Consider the following 22,416-nt stretch of genomic DNA (forward strand, 5'->3'; position numbering starts at 1 on the left):
CGTGGACTTTTACCCCCTCCATAAATCTTCGTCCGCGAAGCCAAGCCAAAGATAAATATATATACATATATATATATATATATATATATATATATGTTGTGGACAGTTATCACTAAATCAAAGAATGCCTTGGAAGCTTTTAAGTTTATATTTATAGTACGTTCCCGATTATCCGAAAGCCACTTAACCCAAGTTCTCAGTTATTTGAAATTTTTTTGGGAAAAAAAAGATCTTTTCTTAAATGTATGCTTTTTATCTTATTTTGTAAGCAGATCATTTTTTTGATAAGAATTAAACATGCTTGAAAAACCTTCTGTTATTTTTTTCTTGTTGTTTAACCACTGATACAAGTATTCTGCTGAAGCTACTGGCCTGTTTAAAACAATTTCTCAGTTATTTGAAGAATCCAGTTACCAAAAAGCATCCGGTCCCAAGCATTTCGAATAATTGGAAACGTACTGTATCTAAAACCATAATAATGATAAGCTCTAGAATCTTATTTATATGTAGCACCGAGTTTGGATTATAATAAGGAATGACAGGTCTCCAAGCGAAACAGAAGGATGAGAGCCGAATATTCATCCTTTTCACCTGATCTCCATCGGGTCAGGAACAACTGATGAAATACAAATCCAATCCTCAACGATCTATAGGCTTATTAATACTGACTTTGCTCTCTTAAGACATGACTTAAACTTAATAATCGCTTGTTGGTCATCAAGAGTGCTTACTGACATGCCTGTGGTTGTTACCAATCGTTAGATTAATTTAGTTTCCTATCCTTTATCTCTGAGTAAGCACAATTATTTAACATGGGTAAACTTTGCCAGCAATTGGGAATGGCGGTTCAGTAAAGGAAATACTTGAAGTCTAACATCCACAAAAAACTGAGGTGCAGTGACTACTGGATTTGCCGGAGTACACAAGCTGGAATCTAGCAAATGGAAACAATATATTATGTCATGACTCTTCAAAAATGCTTCATTGCCTTAGAATTGGGAGGATATGCTGAAGACATTCTTTTTCCAAACATTTCAGTGAAGTTGACTTACAATCATTCTAAGGTGATGCATAAAATTAAGCCTGCTGTAAAGTCATGTGAGAAAGGTTTTAAGAAAGCTATCATGCAAGCATTATGGTAGGAGGCAATAGTTACACTGTGTCTTCCTTCTAATTTCCATTTGACAGAATCGTGGACCAAAAGGTTTGATTACCTGAGGAAGGTAAACAAGCAATATAATAGGTATTCTTCCTCTCGTCCTAAAGTAATACTACAGTACACATTGTACTGTCCCTGTGGGGTTGAATAAGTCAGAATTTCAGAGGTCTCCTAATCTCAAATTAGTTGCATCATCCTTCTTCTTTCTTTGGCTTGGCTTCGCGGACGAAGATTTATGGAGGGGTACGTCCACGTCTGCTGCAGGCTCGTTGGTGACTGACAAGTCTGATGCGGGACAGGCAGGCACAGTTGCAGTAGTTGCATCATCCATTCACTTATCAACATTATCCCTTCACTTTTGGTTTTGGCAGATTTATTGAATAGACTCCAACTGATGGCCAGTTGCTCCCAGATCTAGACTTTTGTTACATCGCAAAGGAGCAGTTCTAGAGATCCAGTGAATGTAACTTGGCCTAAGCCAGGAAGGAAAAAGTTGTTGTTGCTGTACATTCACAAAAAAATTGCCTCTCCACCTATAAGATTGACTGCCCCAAGGCCAGGCTTAACCCTTGGGTGAAATTGATTTCTGTCGAATGGAATTAAATGTTTCTTGCTTTTTTTTTTGTTTTTAGATATACAGTACAATAACAGGACCTTCTGGTCCATGAGCCCATATACCCCAATTAACCTACAGTCCCCGTGTATTTTGAAGGGTGGGAGGAAACCGGAGCATCCAGATGAAACCCACGCAGACACAGGGAGAACATACAAACTCCTTGACGAAAGTGGCAGATTTGAACCCGACGCTATAATAGTGTTGCACTAACCACATAAGAAATGTGATTAGTGTCATGAATGGAAATTTCACACATTTAGGGTTTGCAAAAGGAATTTCCCCTCAAAAGTCAAATGGGGAATTCTGCTTCACTTTAAAAGGAAAGGCCACAACTTAATATTTATTCTTGTTACAGATGAGATCAGTCTCAGATTTCCAGAATGCACAGAATATTCCGGTTGCAGTTCATTATCAGTTTTGGATGTCAACTCAAAAAAATATTTCTACTAGTTACTAATCCTACCCGTAAAGCAGGAAAATCTAGATTCACAATGTAAATTAATACATGGAAAGACCACAAGATGTTCTTTCGGCAGGTGTGGTTGAGGCACATGCTTGGAATAAAGTGGTGAAAAGCTGGGGCAGGGTGAAGGAATATTTACTTTGCTTCCAATCCTTTAAGGCCATCTAGCATACTTTGACGCTACTCAAATGGCAAGGGGAGAGTGCACCTTCGTACAGTAACATTCCACAGTCTGATGAGTTCAAATAGAAATACGGTAACATGCGCTCTAACCATATAGCTGCTTTGCCAATTCTGTGATTTGCTGGATTCTCGCTTCCTGTTGTGGTACAGTAGGCCACACAAACTTTTCAAACTGCTTGGAGAGAATTCCCACTGATTCCTTGGTCTGGCACTCAGTAGAATACTTTCCAACTCTAACTACTGTACCATTTGTTTCTTCACACCAGAGCTGAGTCTGAAATAGAGATTGTAAATATCAAAATTATGTGATTTTGTAAAGAACAGTTGATGTGTATATATTTATGAAGATGAAACATTGGTATTATTTCCATTCCTAGACCATGTGTTAGTGTTTACACAGGGACCAGTAGAACGTCCACAGTTCATTTCACACATGCCTCCACTGAACTTCAATAACTTACTGTATTCTCATCTCATCCTGGGATAGTCGTAATTATTAAGCTATTTTAGGTGCCATCTTTACCACATTATTTAAAATCCAAAAACATATAAAATTATCTTTAAAATGCATTCAATAAATTGTCAGCAATTATATCCATATTTCTAAAATAAGTAAACAATGCAACCTTTACAATAAAAGCCATGGACTTTTTCTAAAAAAAATCCATTTAATTGACCCAGAATCCTTTGAATGTTTTATGACTCTCATAACCATCAGATTATGATCACTAATAGTTTTATAAATGAATAGAAAAAGTTCATGCTTCCATGCATTTCATATCAAATCAAGAACAAAAAACACTTTTGACCAAAGCTTTATGGTATAAAACTCACTCTGACTTGTCACAGCAAAGAAGGAAGCCATTTAGTCTGCTCAGCCCATACTAGTTCTCAACTCATGGAATCCTGTAATCAACTTCTTCCTCAAAAGCCCATTAACACTCCACACTTAGGGTCATTTACAGTTGCCATTTAAACCTACAAGCACACTTTTAGGTTGTGGGAAGAAAGATGCTCTCAGCAGAAGTCCATATCAAGGGAGAACATGCAAATGCTATAGAGACAGTACCCAAAGTCAGAATCAAAACCAGGGCCCTGAAACTGTGAGGGCCCTGAAACTGTGAGTGCACTATTATGACATTATATGGAGTAAAATCAACATGTATAGAGTATGTTCTGCACTCAATTTAAGTCCATCTTAACTTCAGTTGCTTCATCAATGATGTTCCTTCAACCATAAGCTCTAAAATGAAGATGTTCATTGATGACTGTGAAATGTTCAATTCTATTTGCAACTCCACAGCGTGAAACAATTCATACCTACATGCAATCATTCATGGGTTTTGAGTCCATCTATATTACTTATTACTGCCTAGCATTTTAGAGGATATAGATCCTAATTTAGTTTTCTGCACAAAAACTAAATGATGAATTTGTGATAGTTTCTCAAATCCATGATCTTTACCAACATGAAGGACAGAATCATGGAAACATGACCAGCTTCCACGTTACCTCTGGATTTCTCAGCATCCTAACCTGGAAATAATTTGCTGTCCTTTCATTACCATTGGATCTAAATGTGAAATTGTAACTGTATCCCCACTGGAGGAACTGCCAGAATAATTCAAGGTGGCAGCTCTCTAACAGATACTCAAAGGCAATTTAGAATAAGCAATAAATGCAGACTTTGCTCATGATGGCCAGATCATATAGAAAATAAATAAACAAGCTTTTCATTTCCGGTCATCTTCTGAGCAAAAAGTATATCTAAAAAAAATACACTTGGTAACAAAATAAATTGCTAAGATTACAAAAATAACTATTATATTGACTGTCACCTCCTGATTGCAAGAGGGATAAATGGGACTCAATTTGTCAGGTGTGTTCAAGATGGATTCCTGATATAGTATGTGGACCAACTGATGAGAGGAGAGGCCACACTGGTACAGGGTAAAGAACCTGGTCAGGTGGCGGACCTCTTGGTGGTGGAGTATTTCGGTGAGAGTGACCACAGACCCCTGAGCTTTCGCATAGCTTTGGCAAGGTTAAATGCAGACAAAATTGTAATGTGTTCAACTGGGGAAGGGAAAATTATGATAGGATGAGGCAGGAGGTAGGGAGAGTAAATTTGGAACAGATGTTCACTGGAGAAGTCACGGAAGTAATGTGGAAGATGTTCAGGATACGTTTGCCCCATTGAATCTGGGACAATATAGTAGGAAAAGTGAACCCTGGTTGACAAAACAGATGAGGAAACTCGTTACGAGAAAGAAGGAAGCATATATTAGATTTTGGAAGCAGAAAGAGCTTATGAGAATATCATGGTAGTCAGAAAGGAATTTAAGAAAAGACATAGAAGAGCTCAAAAGGGGCAGAGAAGGCCTTGGCAAGTAGGATTAAGGCAACAACACATACCTGGAGGAGGTTGAGGAGGTCCTAAATGAATACTTTGCTTCAGTATTCACAAGAGAAAAGGTCTTTGATCAGAGTGAGGTTGGAATAGAACAGGCTTGTGTGCTGGACAATGTCGAGATTCAGGAAGAGGAATTGTTGGATTTTCTTAAAAACTGTATGATTGGGACGCCCCCAGGGCTGGGTGCAATGTAACCCAGATGCTGTGGAAACGGAGGGAAGAGATAGCTGGGGCATTGGCTATAATCTTTGAATCCTCCATGTCCAGAGTGAGGGGGGGGAGGGGTGCAGGAGGATTGAAGAATGGCACATGTGGCCCCATTATTTAAAATGGATAAGAGGGAGAATCCTGGGAATCATCATCCAGTGCGTCTTATGTCAGTGCAAACTATTGGAGAGAATTCTTAATGATTAGATTTATGAGCATTTGGAGAAGTTCAGTCAACTTGGATTAGTCAGCATGGTTTGGTGAGGGGAAGGCTGTGCTTCACGGGCCTAATTGAATTTTTTGAGGAGGTAACAAAAGAAATTGATGAAAGTAGGATGGTAGATGAAGGCTATATACATTTTAGCAAGGCATGTGACAGGGTCCCCATGAGAGAATCATTCAGAAAGTTATGAGGCATGGGATCCATGGAAAATTGGCTTGCATTGAGATATCAGAGAGTAGTAGAGGATGGAAAGTATTCTGCCTGGAGGTCAGTGACTGTAGAGTTCCACAGGGTTCTACTCTTTGTAATTTTTAAAATAACTCCGATGGAGAGGTGGAAAGATGGGTAAGTAAGTTTGGGGATGATACGAAGGTTGGAGGAGTTGTGGATGGTGCTGAAGGCCGTCATAGATCACAAAAGGATATAGGTAGGACACAGAGTTGGGTGTAAAAATGGCAGCTGGAGTTCAATCCAGAAAAGTGTAAGGTGATGCATTATGGAAAGACAAACCAGAAGGCTAAGTACAAAATTAATGGTCAGTTACTTAACAGTGTGGTTGAACAGAGACACATTGGGGTCCAAATCCATTCATTTCTCAAGGTGGCCACGCAGGTTGATAGGATAGTTAAGAAGGTCTATGAGATGCTGGGCTTCATTCGATTGAGTTCAAGTGTTGAGTGGTCATGTTGCAACTCTACAAATCTCTGGTGAGACCACACTTAGAGTATTGTGTTCAGTTCTGGTCACCTCATTATAGGAAGGATGTGGAAGCTATGGTGCTGGTGCAGAAGAGATTTATCAGGATGTTGCCAAGATTGGACAATATCTTCTGAGGCAAGGTTAGCTGAGCTGGGACTTTTCCCTTTGGAGCGAAGAAGGATGAGAGGAGACTGAATAGAGTTCTACAAAATTTTGGGAGGCATAGATAAGGTAGGCACCCAGTGTCTTTTTCCCAGGAACACAAAGCATCAGAAAACATCTGTACAAAGTGAAGGAAAGAAAATTTAGGGGAGACATCAGGGTATTTTTTTTTTTACACAAAGTTGTGGATGCCTGAAATGGGTGGTGGTGGAGGCGGAAACATGAGAGACATTTAAGATACTCTTAGACAGGCACATGGATGAAAATATAGAGGGTTACAAGCACTGTTCCCTCTAAGCTGCTTTGCACCCAGTACCTAAAATAATGTAGTAATTAACTTAGAACTTGGAATTCAATCACACTTGTATTATATTAAAACATGCCAATACAGTTTTATTAGCCATGAGAGGTGGGCTGTGTCAAAATGATCTTGAATCAATTTCAAGTTTACAGTTGCACAAGCACTCAGTGCACACATACTTTTGCCAGAGGAAAAACAATTTGAACCAGAAGATTTTTTTTGCACACACTGTCTACTAAAAATTAGAGGGAACATTGCTTAATGAGGAAGGAAGTATTTAGTATTTTTTGGTAGGAATATATAGGTTGACACAACATCGGAGGCTGAAGGGCCTGTACTCTGCTGCGGTGCTCTTCATATTGCCAAAATTAAATAGGAGCGAAATTTATCCAATACTTGAAAAAATGTTGCCTACCTCTTCCATTGCCAGTTGCAAATGCATAGTCTTGCCCAAGTTTTGTTGGTAATCCTCCACGATCTTGTCAAGTTCATTGACATCTTCCTGTAATTCATTCAGGGATTCTACAAGTGGATTTATTTCCACTTTGGGAATGTGCTTCTCTAAAATTGTACTGAATTTTGTCATGTGCTGTTGCATTTTCTTTTTGAAAATCTAAACACAGGAAACACAATTAGTCTGACACTGGTACCAAATGGCCTTGTTCAATTACTTAAACTAGGTTCGCGGTTTTACCTCTTTTCTTTCAGTATACATTTCAACTTGGTGGATTTGATTTCCAATGACTTTCAGATTCCGAAACTTATCGTTTTTTCTCAAGTGATTGAATTTCAAGTTGCTGAACTTCCTCTTGAGGTCTTTGTAGGATTCCTTTAGCTTAAGGTATATGTTTTAATGAGATTATTTATACATCAGATTAACTAACTGCAAATAATTAGATTTAAACATTCCTGATATTTTCATAGCAATAAGTAAATAAATGATAAACTGTATTCAGAAAAAAATTAGCTTTTATCGAACATTTATTATTGAAGTATAAGAAGTTCGTTTTGATTTTTCACACCACAAATCATTCAGTAGATGCTAATAACAAATGTCATCACTTAAGTTTTCAGTGCAATGAAATAGCTTCTGCTTTTTAAGACATCTTAATGAGAATCCACACTGCTGAAGATCCAACTGCGCTGGGTAGGTCACGTCTCCAGAATGGAGGACCATCGCCTTCCCAAGATCGCGTTATATGGCGAGCTCTCCACTGGCCACCGTGACAGAGGTGCACCAAAGAAGAGGTACAAGGACTGCCTAAAGAAATCCCTTGGTGCCTGCCACATTGACCACCGCCAGTGGGCTGATATCGCCTCAAACCGTGCATCTTGGCGCCTCACAGTTCGGCGGGCAGCAACCTCCTTTGAAGAAGACCGCAGCGCCCACCTCACTGACAAAAGACAAAGGAGGAAAAACCCAACACCCAACCTCAACCAACCAATTTTCCCCTGCAACCGCTGCAACTGTGTCTGCCTGTCCCACATCGGACGTGTCAGCCACAAACGAGCCTGCTGCTGACGTGGACATTTACCCCTCCATAAATCTTCATCCGCGAAGCCAAGCCAAAGAAGAAAGAAGAAGAATGAGAATATTTATTACTTTTTTTTAAACCCTTCCCGCTGAGTGAATTGACACAGTGTGGGATGGAAGTATTGTCAGATCTTTCCAGCCGAAGCCCCAAATACAGCAGCCTAGGTCATCACCAAAGACATTTGCTGCATTATACTAAGGAATGCCAATGGCAGCTGTTGCAAAAAATATAAATCCCCAACTGCAACACTGTAGTTGGAGGGCATTTTCTCGCACTGCAAGAAACAGATATAATGCATTAAAGGGTAAAGAGGTCTAAATATTTCAAGAGGTTCTCGTCATTAATTTAAACCCTTGACAAGAGAGAATGTTTCATCTTATTGGAGTAGATCCCAACTTCAGATGTGAATCTTGCAAACATAATGTGCACAAACGATAGCATGTGGTTCATCTATGTAGGCTGTGAAAATGATGGTAAATTTCAGACCATTGTTTTCAGGTGGCCTCGGTGAGATTTGATCATGTATTTTTAATAAATCAGACAATGGGGTTAACTGGAGGAACAAGGGTATTTCTCCCAACCAGAGTCCCAGTGGTTGCATCGATTTCACTTTGACTGATTTGATCTCAATCCCTAAATTGGAATGTATCTGAAGGCATCATTGAACGGCTTGAAATTAATTTTTGTTTTCTCCTGAGCTGTTTGTGTGAAGCAGATTGGTTCCCTTCACCACAGCATGCAACCGAGGCCCAAGGCACAATTAGTAGATGATCTCAGCCCTCTTTGTTCTGACTTGGGCTGATTGTAGAACTTCAAATTAAGCAGGCTCGACTAATTTCTGAACCAATGCTGAATCTCCGTGACCTTTAAATTATGCTGTGGGATGATAGTGTGAAAATGCAAATCACATTTGTTTGATAGTGTTCTATTCAGTGACTTAGGGAACTGCAATGGTCTGTTAAGATAAATAGATGATTTTGTAACAGTAATGATCAATAAAACAACAATAAGTAACTGATTTAATAGTATTTTCAAAGATGGCTTCTAAAATGGAGGTAAATTCACAATCCTTGCATTTTCACAAATACAAATTATTTTCCTGTTAATTTCTCCGCATCTTCCAAATGGTTGTTCCAGACATTAGTGGGTGCGTTATCAATGACGAGAGTATGGGTTGTCAAGGTAACTGACCCGGTCACATCTCATCTCCCTTTTGAATGATGCATCCAATTGTGAACTCCTCCCCAGACAATTATTCATTTTACATAAGTAACTCAATAAGGTGAGAAGTGAATAACTTTGGATTTATTTTGATGTCTGTATTGCTTAATTAAACATAAAAGCTGATTCCCCTAAAATTCCTTTCTTTGCACCTCAGGCTTCATGATGCATTTTACAAACCAGCAATACTTTTTTGGCATAAATTCTAAACTGGAACAAAAATATTCTATATGGAAACTGTAAAAGGTTGAAAGGTGGCATGGTTGCATATCGGTTAACACACACCAGCGCCAGTGACCCGGGTTCTCCCCTTAACTGCATGGGCATTATCCAGATGCTCTGATTTCTTCCCACCTTCCAAAAAAAATGCCTTGTGATGGGCAGCATGTGTTTCATGAGCCGAAGTCAAAACCCACAGAAGTGCTGCTGGAATGCAACAGGTCTCATAGCGTCCAAAGGAGGTAAAGATAGGTTACTGATAGTTTGGGCCTGAACACTTCTTCAAGGAATAAGAATTGAAAGGCATCAGCATAAAGTCTGAAGAATGGTAGAGGGTGGAGTTCGGGACAATAAAAGGTGTTAATTGGATATGATAAAAGGAAAGGTGAGAATTGATGCTGGCTCTGTGAAAGAGGGGGTGGAGTGAGAGAAGGAGGCCGGGCAGCGGTGGGGGGGGGTTTAATGGAAACCGAAGAAGTTGACGTTAATACAGTCAGCTTGGAGGGTCCCCAAATTGAAGATGAGGTGTTGTTCTTCCAATTTGCAGGTGGTCTTATTCTGGCAGGGCACGAAACCACAGACAGCATGTCAGCAAGGGAATGGGACAGGGAATTGAAAGGCGTGGCCACTGGGAGATCCATGCTATTGAGGCGTACAGAGTCAAGGTGCTCAACAAAGTGATTTCTCAGTCTGCTTTTGTCTCTCCGATGAAGAGGAGACCACAGTGGGAGCACCAGATGTCGTCGATGACATCATTCCACATAAGTGGAATGATGCTTCACTTGGAAGGACTGTTTGGAGCCCAGAATGGTGCTGAGGGAGGAGGTGTGGGTGGACGTGGGAGGACCTCCTGCGGTCACAGCGTTGGGTGCCAAGGGGATGATTAGTGGGGAGCGAGGAGTGGACAAGGGAAGAGCCATCTCCCATGTTAAATTTAAATTAAAAAGAAAGATTAGTTGAAAACATTGGAGCAAAGAAAATTTATTGTTTACATAACACTTTTTTTAAAGTTTGGCAATGTTGGAGTACTATTCGAGAAGTACAAATTACTGATATGAGAATCACACCAGGATAACTCAGTCTCATGTTAAAGAGAAACAGCTGTTCTGGAAGTCCCATCCTCCACATCTTTTTATAGTTTTAGAGTCACTCACTTCTTTTAAATCCCATGATACCAACACCACTTCTCATGCAGTCCCTGACATTGCTTCAGTTTTTATTTCACAAGAATTCAAGCAAATAAATGCTCAGTTAGGCACAATGTTCTTTCTAAATCAAATATTTTCAGATAACTAGTACAATACATTATATTTGTCAGTTCCATTTTAATTTCACTCTGGAAGTATTTGTTCCTAAACTTAACTGTCATTTCGCAAGTATGGTTTGGCCCTGATTGCATCGACCGAAATTTACAGCACTGAGGGAATCACCCATCTAACTTAAATAATGTTTATAAAATGTTTCTAATACACTGTTTTCATAATGCTGAATTTTAAATTTAAATGTGCCAGATTTGAGATGAAAATACTATAATGTTAATTTTTTTTAAAAAGCATTTTTTAAGGCAAAATATTTGAAGTATTACAATTTCTTCTTTTACATGTCTCAATGTTGACGACACGTCTTATGTTTAGTATCGTGCTACAATCACTCATGAGGCTGGTGAAGAACAGGCTTGCCTGCATATTTCCAATGAACAGGCACACATATTATCAGTCATTTAAATTGGGGAGAACAGACCAGAAATACCAGCTTTCTTAACTTTCCAAACAGCCTTTTGTGCTTTCCATGTACATCAGCCAACCCATGTTTAATATATGCATTTAGAACTGAAAGGTGCTTAATTACATTTGAGGATTTGCTGAAAACAGAAGTCTTGGAGTATTTGAGTACATATTCTCTATTAGCTTAAGAAATAAACACTGCCCAAATTTAAATAAATTGTTACCTGATAAGCTAGTTTTAAAAATGCTTTCTCCACATTATTTTAAGTTTCAAATGCATGATTAATATGATTTTTTAAAATATAATTACCATCAGACTATAAATAGACGCTTTACTTTTCAAATTATTTTAAAGGTAACTAAAGCATCTGAGATGAATGAATTATACATTACAGTACAATAAATATAAAGACATTTCTGGCACAATGTCACAGCAGTTAGTGCTAATGCCTTACTGTTCCAGGAACCTGGATCCAATTCTGACTTTGGGAATCATCTGTGTGGAGTAAGCTCACCCTGTGTCTGTGTAGATTTCCCCTGAGTAATTTAGTTTCCTTCTTGTCGTGCATTTACCCTAAAGAATAGTCTCACACGATAGGAACTGTGGTCACTCTTTATTCTGTTTAAGATGGCATCTAACGGAACTCACATATCAAATATAACTTACTGCATGACGTCCCGTGGACAGGCGCATTCCCATAATGCTCTCCCTGCACAAAATAAAACTGTACTTACTTGTAAATAACTATACAGTTAACTTTAAAATGTTAACACTTGTAGACAGTGCAGTGACATTTAAGCAGCACTTCGACTAATTATTTTAACTTGAAGTACCAAACAATCCAACTTGAAAATGCATTAAACTGGGAAAACACACAAAGTCCTGAAGTCACTGCACATAGTCTTGGAGATGTGCTGGAGGGTGTTTTTCTCTCTTCAATCTTCTCAATGATGAAGACCACAGAACAGGAGTACGAACTTCTTACTTTTCTGGAACAGACAGCCTCTCATCGCTGGCTGATGCGACTGGCTGAGTGACTGGTGCTTGGCTGGGATCTTGCTCCTGTGCAGCCACGAAGGATGGTGTCTCAGTAACCAGTAACGGGGCTCTCCATGGTAGAGCAGACTCTGATTGTGCCCAAGGTGGAATGTCAGGGGAAGAGTCCAAAATCAGCGCTGAAACGGGGTCCTCTATTGCTCTTAATTGGTCGATGTGTCATTTCCATATCTTGTCACCCATTAGTACCGAATATGAAAATGGACAGTTTCTTGATGTACATTAATGCTAATGCCCCATCATCCTCAGAATCATTTTTGTACTCTGGTTCACTGCTCGAACTTCCATTATTTTCCATGATGTTTTTAACTTTGAAAGAGTGTTTTTTAGACTTAAATTTGTGTTTTTTCTTCCTCCTGTGACCCTCTTTCTCTCTCTTTTCTTTCTGCCTTGGACACTTTGACTTGAGGTGTCCCACATTGTCACACAAATAACACTTAGCCTTTTTGTAAGAGCAGTTATCAGGGCTGTGGTTATTCCTCCCACAGTGGCAACATTCTCATCGGTCTATTCTCTTCAGCGCGTGCTCACCATGTGTAACGTCCATGTGACAATCGCTCATTTTGAAACTCAATGCTATCTCATCAGTGGACTAAACGTCCAAATTTTTTGTGATCAACATTCATTGTTGGGCATAGGGGTCAGCCAAACTCATTACCAAAATGTCTCTCAAGGCCTCGTCCAAAAAATTTCCAAAACTACGTCTCCAACAATTTGGCGCAATTCGGCAAAATATTGGCTCACCATTTCACCAGCCTTTTTCTTTCTGGTATAGAATTTGCATCTTTCCATGATACCATTGGCTTTGGGGACAGATGGCCTCTGACAAGGTCACATGTGTTACGGAGTCCAGAGGACCCCAGAAACCAGATAGATATGCACCACAACACAGGGTTACTTAAAAGTAGTTTTTAATTAGATTTGAACAAGAAAACAGAATTAAACTTTAACTTATTACTATCAACTTACTTAACCTACTTAATGCCCCCCACCCAATACTAAGTGCAGGTGTGTGTAATGAGTATATAGGCTTAGAATAGTTCTTTGGATCACAGTCCAATCTCACTGGTTGCAGGCAATTCTTGTACTGTGTGCAGAAGTTAGCATTAACAAAGTTCACCAGTCTTTGGTGCTTAACGGGCAAATGGTTACCTCTCAGGAGGGTTCTTGTTGGTCTTCAGAGAGAGTTTCCTTTTTGTTCCAGGACATCTGCACCTGATTCCTGTTTAATCAGTCTTGCTGAAGAAACTTGCCCTCTTCAGGGTTCTCCAGATGATCATTCCTCTTTCAGGTCACCTTTTAGACAGTCAGTCTTCTCCTTTGACCAGGCAGTTTGCCAAACGTTTGCCAGCTTTTTCTTTCTGGAACTGATTTCTGTCTCCTTTCTCTCTGTTTCACACCCTCCCTCTCTGAGAGCAAAACTGTTCTCTCCCTGCCTGCAAAAATCACATGCTCTCCCAGGCAAGCTGTATGCTGCAACTTCGTTGCTCTTTTACAGAAAGCACTCTGCAAAAATCCTGCAAATATTCTGTTCTAAAATGTTTGTGTGCAACCTGCTCTAATAATCCTTCCCAAAACACCTCTACACACTCTGTCACACATAGCTCTTTTTAAGATTTGTTATGTGGTTTTGTCAATGCTAATAAAGTCTTGATCAGACCGTATACTCTGCTCCCCATCTCGCTCATAAACAGTGCTTGTTTTTTATCCCTTACATCATGGGCAATGCAATACATATCGAACCTATCCACATAATCAGACTAGTCTTTAGTCTCTCCATATTCCCCAAAACATCCTTCTGCCATTTTCACTAGTTAATATTCAGTACCAAAGTAAATCTGCTATCCAAGTGCTGTTTATTCTCACTCTTTTGTTGACTTCATCATTAATTTTTCCACTGCTGATGCACACATCCTTTCATCCTGTGGCAGATTGCCGTCGTCCCAGTTGCTGTTTTTGCCATAAAAATTCTCACTTCCAACGTCCTCTTTATTTGAATTCCAATAGATTCCATCGTCCGTAGTGTAGAATTTTTTGTTTTGATCCTCGTTACCAGTTCTGTCATGAATAGTCTCACATGATAGGATCTGTTTAAGATGGCGTCTAACTGAACAGACATATCAAATATAACTTATTACATGATGTCACACGGACATGTGCATTCCCGTAACACTTCTGCTTCCCAAAGATGTGCTACAAGGCTCATTAGCTATTGTAAGTTACTTGTTTGTGCAGTTAAATGCCAAAACAGATCAAAGGAGTGTAAACGGGCATGTGAGAGAAAATACATTTCAGAGCCACATATAAATGACGAGGAAGGAAACTTATGGGACTGAGGGGGTAGAAGGGTGGGTTGGCAAATTTGCCAATGACACGAAGCTTGGTGGTGCTGTGGATAGCATAGAGGATTGTAGAAGGTTGCAGAGGGACATTGATAGGATGCAGAACCTGGCTGAAAAATGGCAGATGGAGTTCAAACCAGAGAAGTGTGAGGTGCTGCACTTTGGAAGGACAAACTCCAAGGCAGCTTACAAAGTTAATGGCAGGATTTTTGGTAGTGCGGAAGAGCAGAGGGATCTGGGGTCCATGTCCACAGCCCCCTGAAAGTTGCCTCACAGGTAGACAGGGTGGTTAAGAAAGCTTCAGGGGGTTAACTTTCACAAATCGAGAGATTGAGTTTAAGATAAATTGGGAAAGGTTTGTTAGAGTAGGTCACATACAAACACGTTAAAACAGATTTATTTAAAATACTGGAGTTCTGCCCCATGCTCGACATATCGGGGCCTCACATGTCTAATGTTTCACTTGGAATATGAAAAACAAAAAGGAACACAATGGTGACCTGAAAGAAAGAGGTTATCATCTGTGAGGTAATGATGTAACTCTACAAACTCAGTGCCTCTTCCAGCCAGAGAAAGAGAAGTAAAAGGGAGTACTCCATAGTCACCAAGTGTCTGTTGTGATAGAGTATATTGTTACAAAGTTCTGTGTTGTGTATTGGCCTATGTGTTCTGTGGTTTTGTGTTGGAAAGTGACAGTTTGCCTTAGAGATCTAAGGTGAAGGTGGACTGCTGAGAGAGTGGGAGATGGATTGGGCATGTTCAGGAGATGATCTAGAAATTTTTGGACTTGCAAGACAAACCACCACTGGATGTGGCTGTGAAGTAGAAGGAGGCCCAAGCAGAGTCATTGTCTGGGAGGCAGTTTAGAATGTTGGGTATTTAAAAAGGGATGAACAATCCGAAGGCAGCCAGAAGGATCCAGACCAAGCCATTGTTCCTCTCTGTGCAAGCAACACAAGAAGACACCTTCGAATTTTGTGCTCTCTCTCTCTCGCTCTCTCTCTCAAAGATCTTTTGGCTTCAGTTTACCAAACAAACTGAATTTTGTTTATGATCTTTGCTTTGGTTGAGATCAAAGTTTTGTGAGTCTTGTGTGTTTTGTGTCTAAGTTTTTCTGTGGGCTGGTTGCAAATATAACAGACTTTAATTACATATGTGATATTTAGGCTGGAGAATTTATTAGTTTTACACTGTTATAGAAATTTGCATAGTAACCAGTGGACATTGTTATAAAAGGGGGGGTTTTAAATTCAAGTTCGAAGGTGAATTTTTGCTAATAAAGTCATTGTTCATCTTTACCCCTGTGTGACATGCCTTCTTTGTGGTTGCTGGTTTGATCTTGTAACAATATACATATGTTTTTGGGAGATAAATTGGGAAAGGTTTGTTAGAGTAGGTCACATACAAACACGTTAAAACAGATTTATTTAAAATACTGGAGCTCTGCCCCATGCTCGACATATCGGGGCCTCACATGTCTAATGTTTCACTTGGAATATGAAAAACAAAAAGGAATGCTATGGTGACCTGAAAGAAAGAGGTTATCATCTGGAGAACCCTGACGGGGAAAGTTTTGTCAGCAAGACACTGGAGTGGCTGATGGAAGTACATAGGTTGTGGATGCCCTGGAACAACAAATCTCTCTCTGAAAACCAACAAAAACCTTCCTGAGCAGTAACTATTTAGCTTTCAAGCACCAAAGCCAGGTGAACTTTATAAATGTTAAATTCTGTGCACAGTATAAGAATTGCCTGCAACAAGTGAACTTGGAGGAATGAGAAGTGGGATTGGACTGTGAACCAAAGAACTTTTCTGAACTTACACACACATTACATACATGTACACTGAGAATTAGAAGGGGGGTAAGTTAGGTTAAGTAAGTCAATAGTGTTAAGTTAAAGTTTGATTCTATTTTCATTTTTAAAGATAATTAAAATAAACTTTTGTTTAAGTAATTATTTGTCTTGGTGAATATCTATTGCTGTTGGATTTTGGGGTCCTCTGGGCTCGTAACACCATGGATTCACCTTCAGCGTTCCTGCAGGCTTCGCAGTCACACAGACTCCAGTCCAAACCATCGGCAACCTGAGATCCAGATCCAACCCTCCAACATGATCAGGAGGTCTTCAGCACCCTCTCGCCTCCCACCCCTTCAAACAATCTCGAGCCAGTTACCAGCCCTCCGTATCCTGTGGCAAGTCCTTTGACCACCGTTCCCAGCAGGCCACAGCCAGTGTGGGTTCCTCACCTCAAGTCACCAACAGCCCACCGCCTGTGTGTTCTTCAGCTGCAAAGCCCCTCACTGATCCTCACTGCTGTGGCCCCCATCCAGTCAGTTGTTTCCTCTGCTTCTCCTTCTCAAATGGGCAGTGGTCTCCCCATTTTTTGGTGTCCCGTGCCAGTCCTCTGCTTCCCTGGAGTCTGCATCTCTCTAAAAGCTGCAGCCGAACATAGGCACCACCATCGTGGGCCCGGACTCCTAATCACAGAATTTTAAAATAAACAACCATTGGCTTTAACAGGCTGTTTAAAGCATGTATGGAGCCATTATTAAGCATACTTTTTACAAATTTGTTATCTATTTTGGTACATTGAAGAACAGCTGGTGATGGATTTACAAGGATAAATTATGCATCAGGCCTCCTGTGATGCGCTGCAGTCTGAACAAACAAGCTCAAACTACAAGGGATGTAGTACAAGCTGTCAGTAAGGAGTTTGTTTGTATGTTCTCCCTGTGTCTGTATGGGTTTCCAAACTGTATGGAGGTTGTAGGTTAATTGTCGAATTTGGGCAGGACAGGGAGACGGACCTGTTACCATGCTTCGTATTGGTGGAGATCGTGGTTTCGGACATGTCAGTAGATAAGTAAGCAATTGCAGAATATTTTGCACAGATTATGAAGGGAATAAATGTTAGGGAATGTAGTTATCCAATAGTTTGGATAAATAAATAAAATAATTAAGGCTTCAGTCACTCATTACAGGAATCCCAGCCTTCAAACTGATCCGAATCACAATGACAGACATTGAAATCTCAAGGTTATAAAGGCCAATCTCGATTAGAACAGCAGGTTTATGGTTTAGGCACAGAGCACGAGATGAAAGATTATAATTATTGCTTTCCTGCTGTGCTTTCATGGTTTTCTTTCTCTTTGACGTTCTCCCTTCAGGTGAGTTCCTGGAGGGATATTGGTGAGATCTTCTTTAAGATTTCCAAGTTCATTAATCTATTGCCACACTAACAACTTGATTGAAACTGTGAAGGATAATGACATACAACTCACAAGTGAACAGAGTGTAATATTACATAGATGTTACCACAGGGAGCAAAAGTAAATGTTGACTGGCAAATATGCAGATTGGTAAAACATGATTTACCACTTAAAGGTGCCCTTTGCTCAGTTCCCCTTTTTTTTAAAAGCAATGATAATGTCATTGTCAAATATCAAATCTATCCTGAGATTGGTGTTTTGTTTGGAGTTCAAATCTGAAATGAGCAGCAGAAGCAAGAGGCTGAGTGGATTATGCCCTCCTTGACACTTTGAAGAGGTGCTTGGTGATAGGCTAAAGCAGTGGTTCTCAACCTTTTTCTTTCCACTCACATACCACTTGAAGTAATCCCTATGTCACAGGTGCTCTGTGATTAGGAAGGGAATGCTTAAGGTGGTATGTGAGTGGAAATAAAAAGTTTGAAAACCACTGTTTTCATCGTACCTCATTGACTCGTTATGTGCACGGTTTCACAACTCCAAAGGAAATGGGCCAACAACTTTTTTTCTGCAGCAAAATATTTCAGTAACAATTGGGTCTAGAGGAGTGATTCTCAACCTTCCCTTCCCACTCACAGACCACCTTAAGCAATCCCTTACTAATCACAGAGCACCGATGGCATAGGGATTACTTAAAGTAATGTGTGAGTGAAAAGAAAAAGGTGGAGAACCACTGGAAAGTAAACAGGAAAACCACAAGTAAAGACTGACAGAGGGCACAAATAAAAATCCACAATGTAGCAAGCTTGCAATTTGACATGGAATTAAAATTTACTTTATGTCACCATTTCCAAACTGTTCTTGCCCATAGAAATGTTCTAAATTATCTAATATAAACAAAATGCCTTGATTTTTCTACTGTAAGGTAAAACATCATGAGATGGGAATGTGTAAGGAGTTACCCTGTACAGGGCTGTAACAAGATGTGAATGCATCCTTGTACTTACAAGATAAGAGAGACATTGATGGATTGAGAGGCAGGAAGCTAGCAGGGAAAGGATAGCAACAGTTTTAGTCATTGGACAAGTAATGATATGATGATGTTCTAAGCACATATCCAAGGGTATAAAAAATCACCATTTTGCTGATAACGGCAGAATGCATTCTCCGACTAACATGGTTAGTCGCAAGTGTTACAATCCGGTAATAAAGAACAAAGATCCCTGATTTCGACTCAGTCTGGTGTTTGTCTCACTCATTCATGAACAAAGCAGACCTAACACTACAAACCTCATTTATTTCTTTTTTTATGGTACAGTAAAGCAGGCTTGTTTCCATTTCTTCTCCAAGTTGATGTGCCTTTGTGCTCCACTGGATACTGCCATTCTCTAGAACTTCAAGTTTTTGTTGAAGAGAGTCCACTGAAGCCTGATTGAATTTCTACCAAAGAAAGTTAGAAAGATGAACAACCTTGAGGTCAGATATCCTCATCTGAGTTAATTGAATGATTACTGTACAATCCAAATTTAACTTACAGAATGCTGTACAATGGAAATGATGTCCATTGCTAATGTGAGGGACAACTTGTACAAATGGCTCACATGTTCTTGTTTGTCTTGATGTTGCCTGAGTTGGAACTCTGCTTGGCTCCTGTTGTCCGGGATTGTTAATGTTTCAGGATATTCTCGTTCTCCTGACTTCATCGTGTCCTCAAGCTGAAATATAACCCATAAAACACTATTTGGTATTAAAAAATACCCAAGGCAACACGTATCGCTTGGCTACATACTGATGTTTGAACTCGATGTTTAAAAAAAATCCATTATTAAATGAAATGTAACTGAGAACATTTTAAATTTTGATCAGTATCCTGTCCTATAAAAACTATATTTTTGCAGTTTATCAAATATTTGAAGTGCAGATGCATGGCTTATAGAGCTGCTGTTCAGCAGGTTCAACCCGGCAACAGCCTGTTCTTCTCATTGAACCGTGCATAGAAGATGATCAGTCTGTAGTCTGTCCAGAAGGGAGGCATCGTTGCCACTTGTACTTCATGTTTCCAGCGTCATACAGCTGTCTACGTATCCTCTGTGCCTTCCCACAGTTAGCACGAGTGAGTTCGGCCCTGGCATCTAATCATATACCTTCTGAAAGTCCAAATACCTAACATCCACTCGATCTCCATTCTGCAACTTCAACTGACTCCAACAGATTTAGAACCATAGAACACTACCGCACAGAAACAGGCCCCTTCCGCCCTTCTAGTCTGTGCCAAACCATTTTTTTGGCCTGGTCCCACTGACCTGCACCCAGTCTACAGCCCTCCATATCTCTCCCATCCATGTATCTATCCAAATTATACTTAAATGTTAAAATTGAGCCCACATTCACCACTTCAGCTGGCAGCTCGCCACCCTGTGTGAAGAAGCTCCCCTTCTTATTCCCTCTAAACTTTTCCCCTTTTACTCTTAACCCATGCCCTCTGGTTTGTATCTCCCCTGCCCTCAGTGGAAAAAGCCTGTCTTCATTTACCCTTGTTATTCCCCCCTCATAATTTTAAACACCTCCAGCCAATCTCCCCTCATTCTTCGACACTTCTGAGTTGAGGGTTTTGCACAATGTTATTATTTTGAAGTGTCCTTCACCATTCATTTAATAATAGATTCCAGCATTTCACAACCATTGATTTCAGGCCAACCAGTTTATCATCTGATTTTTTTAAAAATCTCACTCCTTTCCTAAAGAGTGGCCTTACATTTGCTACCTTCTATATCTAGAATCAATGGAATTTTGAAGATTAACAAAACAGCACAAACAATCATCTCCAGGGTCACCTATTTTAAAACATTCAGATGCAAGTCATCAATTCTTGGGAATTTAACAGCTTTTTTTTCTCCAATTTATTTCAGCTCCTCTTTCTATCTGGACCTACTTCTTTCCACTCTTTCGGGGAAATTTTGGCATTTTTTTCTCCACGAAGACGGACGTAATTTTTTTTTAAGTTCTTACTAGTTCTTTTATTCTTTCTTTAATTGTCCTGAAGATACAAGGATCATTAAATTAATATGGAAATGCATCTATCACTTTCAAATGCAATTTCGTAATTATTTGTACTAGCGTCTGTTTCTTAAATTCAGCGATCAATGAGGAAAAATGTTAGTTTCTCCATCACTCCATTCTGTAGAAGATTTCATTCTTTCACTAAAATGCCGGCAAAACTATACTGATGTGCACAAGAGATCAAATGGTAAGTGAAATCAAGACCAGAAAATGAGCCCATTTCAACTTAGAGGTTAGATGAAATCTTGAGAAGTAATTGACTAATTTATAAGATGTAATGGCATTCAAAATAGCAGGGTAGAAAAAAAATCTGCACACTTTCAAGCCACTTTAATTTTGTTTTCATTTGGTGCGTACCTCTTGAGTCGTCTGATGAAACTTAATTGCCTTGAGGAGGACTGTTTCATAATCTTTTACTTTATTTTTTACTTGCTGATGAAGTTTAATGAACTCCGTTGTTTTTTCATTTCTTTCCTTTGTGGAAATACCTTTCAGCGTCCAAAGCTCAGCTGCTTTTATTTTGTATTCCACCTCAGCGTTCAACTGCTAGTAATAGGAAGAAACCACAAGGCCAATATAGTGGAATCTATAATTTCCAACAACGTGCAAAAGAAGCATAGCATTCCGACAGAGCCAATCATGGAGGGAGTTTCAACCCTGCTATAATAATTGGATTCCCATTGTATTTCACCATGTTTATATGCCTTCTAATACTTGGCGAATTTTATTGCAATAAACATTCTGAATAAACAGATAAATAAAGACAGTTTCAATTCAAACTTTAAGATGAAAATTATTAAAGTTATCATTTGTTCAGCCGACTAAATATCTGAATATCGCACGTGACAGGTCACACAAGCTATTTTTAAATGAGAATCCGATCTTAGTTCACCCTTTTATAAAACCATGCTCCGTCATTCGACAGGTTCCAAAATAATACCGAGATTTTAATTTCCTTCAGGGATTGCCATTCTTTTCATGAAGGCTTTTTTCAAGGGCCCATTTCAAAAGGTTTTTTTTAAAACCAGGTGTTTTTTTTAAAACTCTGGAGATATAATTTATAGCTTTCTTCCTCATGTTCTCCTTCCCTCTTTTCCTGCTGGTATGGTAGTGTTTTGGAAATTGGTGACAATGCTCGACACGACCTTCTGTTCACAAATGCAAACGTCCCGCAATTAGGAATGGAACAACTGGCAAATTTTCCTTCTGAGATCTCCACTGTTGAAGCTACCTGTAAAACTATCAGGTTAATGCATCTGGCCAAGATGATGGGGTGAATTGGCAGCTTTGTTTTTTTTTCTTTAATATAGGCTTTTAGGCTTGTTATACGGCTAAATTATTTTAATGATTATTTGAATAGAATCACTCCTTACTTGTAACTGGGGTTTAGCTTTATTAAATTTATCTTGCAATTTCACAACAGCTTCAAGATTGCAACCAATATCAAAATTAGACTTTGGAACAAGGTCATCTTCCAGCATCTTCAAACCACGAATTGTCTGAAGGAAAGAAATGAACATTAATCTTTGATTTCAGATTACAATTACCTTCTCAAAATTACTGGCAAATGATTTATTAAAATTTGTTCACAACTATATATTTATTTAGACTTTTTTTGGAAGAT

The 22,416-nt window shown here is 39.4% G+C and overlaps 1 protein-coding gene and 1 long non-coding RNA gene across 9 annotated transcripts in view; one reads left to right on the top strand and one right to left on the bottom strand.

Moving 5' to 3' along the window:
* ccdc141 (coiled-coil domain containing 141) overlaps positions 1-22,416 on the bottom strand; it is a 129,676-nt gene that overhangs the window by 17,083 nt on the left and 90,177 nt on the right. For 7 of the 8 annotated variants that reach the window (XM_069935846.1, XM_069935847.1, XM_069935848.1 and 4 more), the window contains 7 exons: positions 22,166-22,291; positions 21,150-21,338; positions 19,268-19,447; positions 19,023-19,172; positions 7,121-7,261; positions 6,842-7,039; positions 2,512-2,695 (listed from right to left, as the gene is read on the bottom strand). In XM_069935846.1, coding sequence (XP_069791947.1) covers positions 2,512-2,695; positions 6,842-7,039; positions 7,121-7,261; positions 19,023-19,172; positions 19,268-19,447; positions 21,150-21,338; positions 22,166-22,291 — 1,168 coding nt within the window. The remainder of the gene's footprint in view (positions 1-2,511; positions 2,696-6,841; positions 7,040-7,120; positions 7,262-19,022; positions 19,173-19,267; positions 19,448-21,149; positions 21,339-22,165; positions 22,292-22,416) is intronic. The other variant, XM_069935849.1, reaches the window with a different exon arrangement.
* LOC138762227 (uncharacterized) lies at positions 20,572-22,389 on the top strand. Its single transcript, XR_011356845.1, has 2 exons — positions 20,572-20,979; positions 22,216-22,389. It is a non-coding gene; the product is annotated as an uncharacterized lncRNA (long non-coding RNA).

Source organism: Narcine bancroftii, chromosome 4 (genome assembly GCF_036971445.1).
Source record: "Narcine bancroftii isolate sNarBan1 chromosome 4, sNarBan1.hap1, whole genome shotgun sequence".
Lineage (NCBI taxonomy): Eukaryota > Metazoa > Chordata > Chondrichthyes > Torpediniformes > Narcinidae > Narcine > Narcine bancroftii.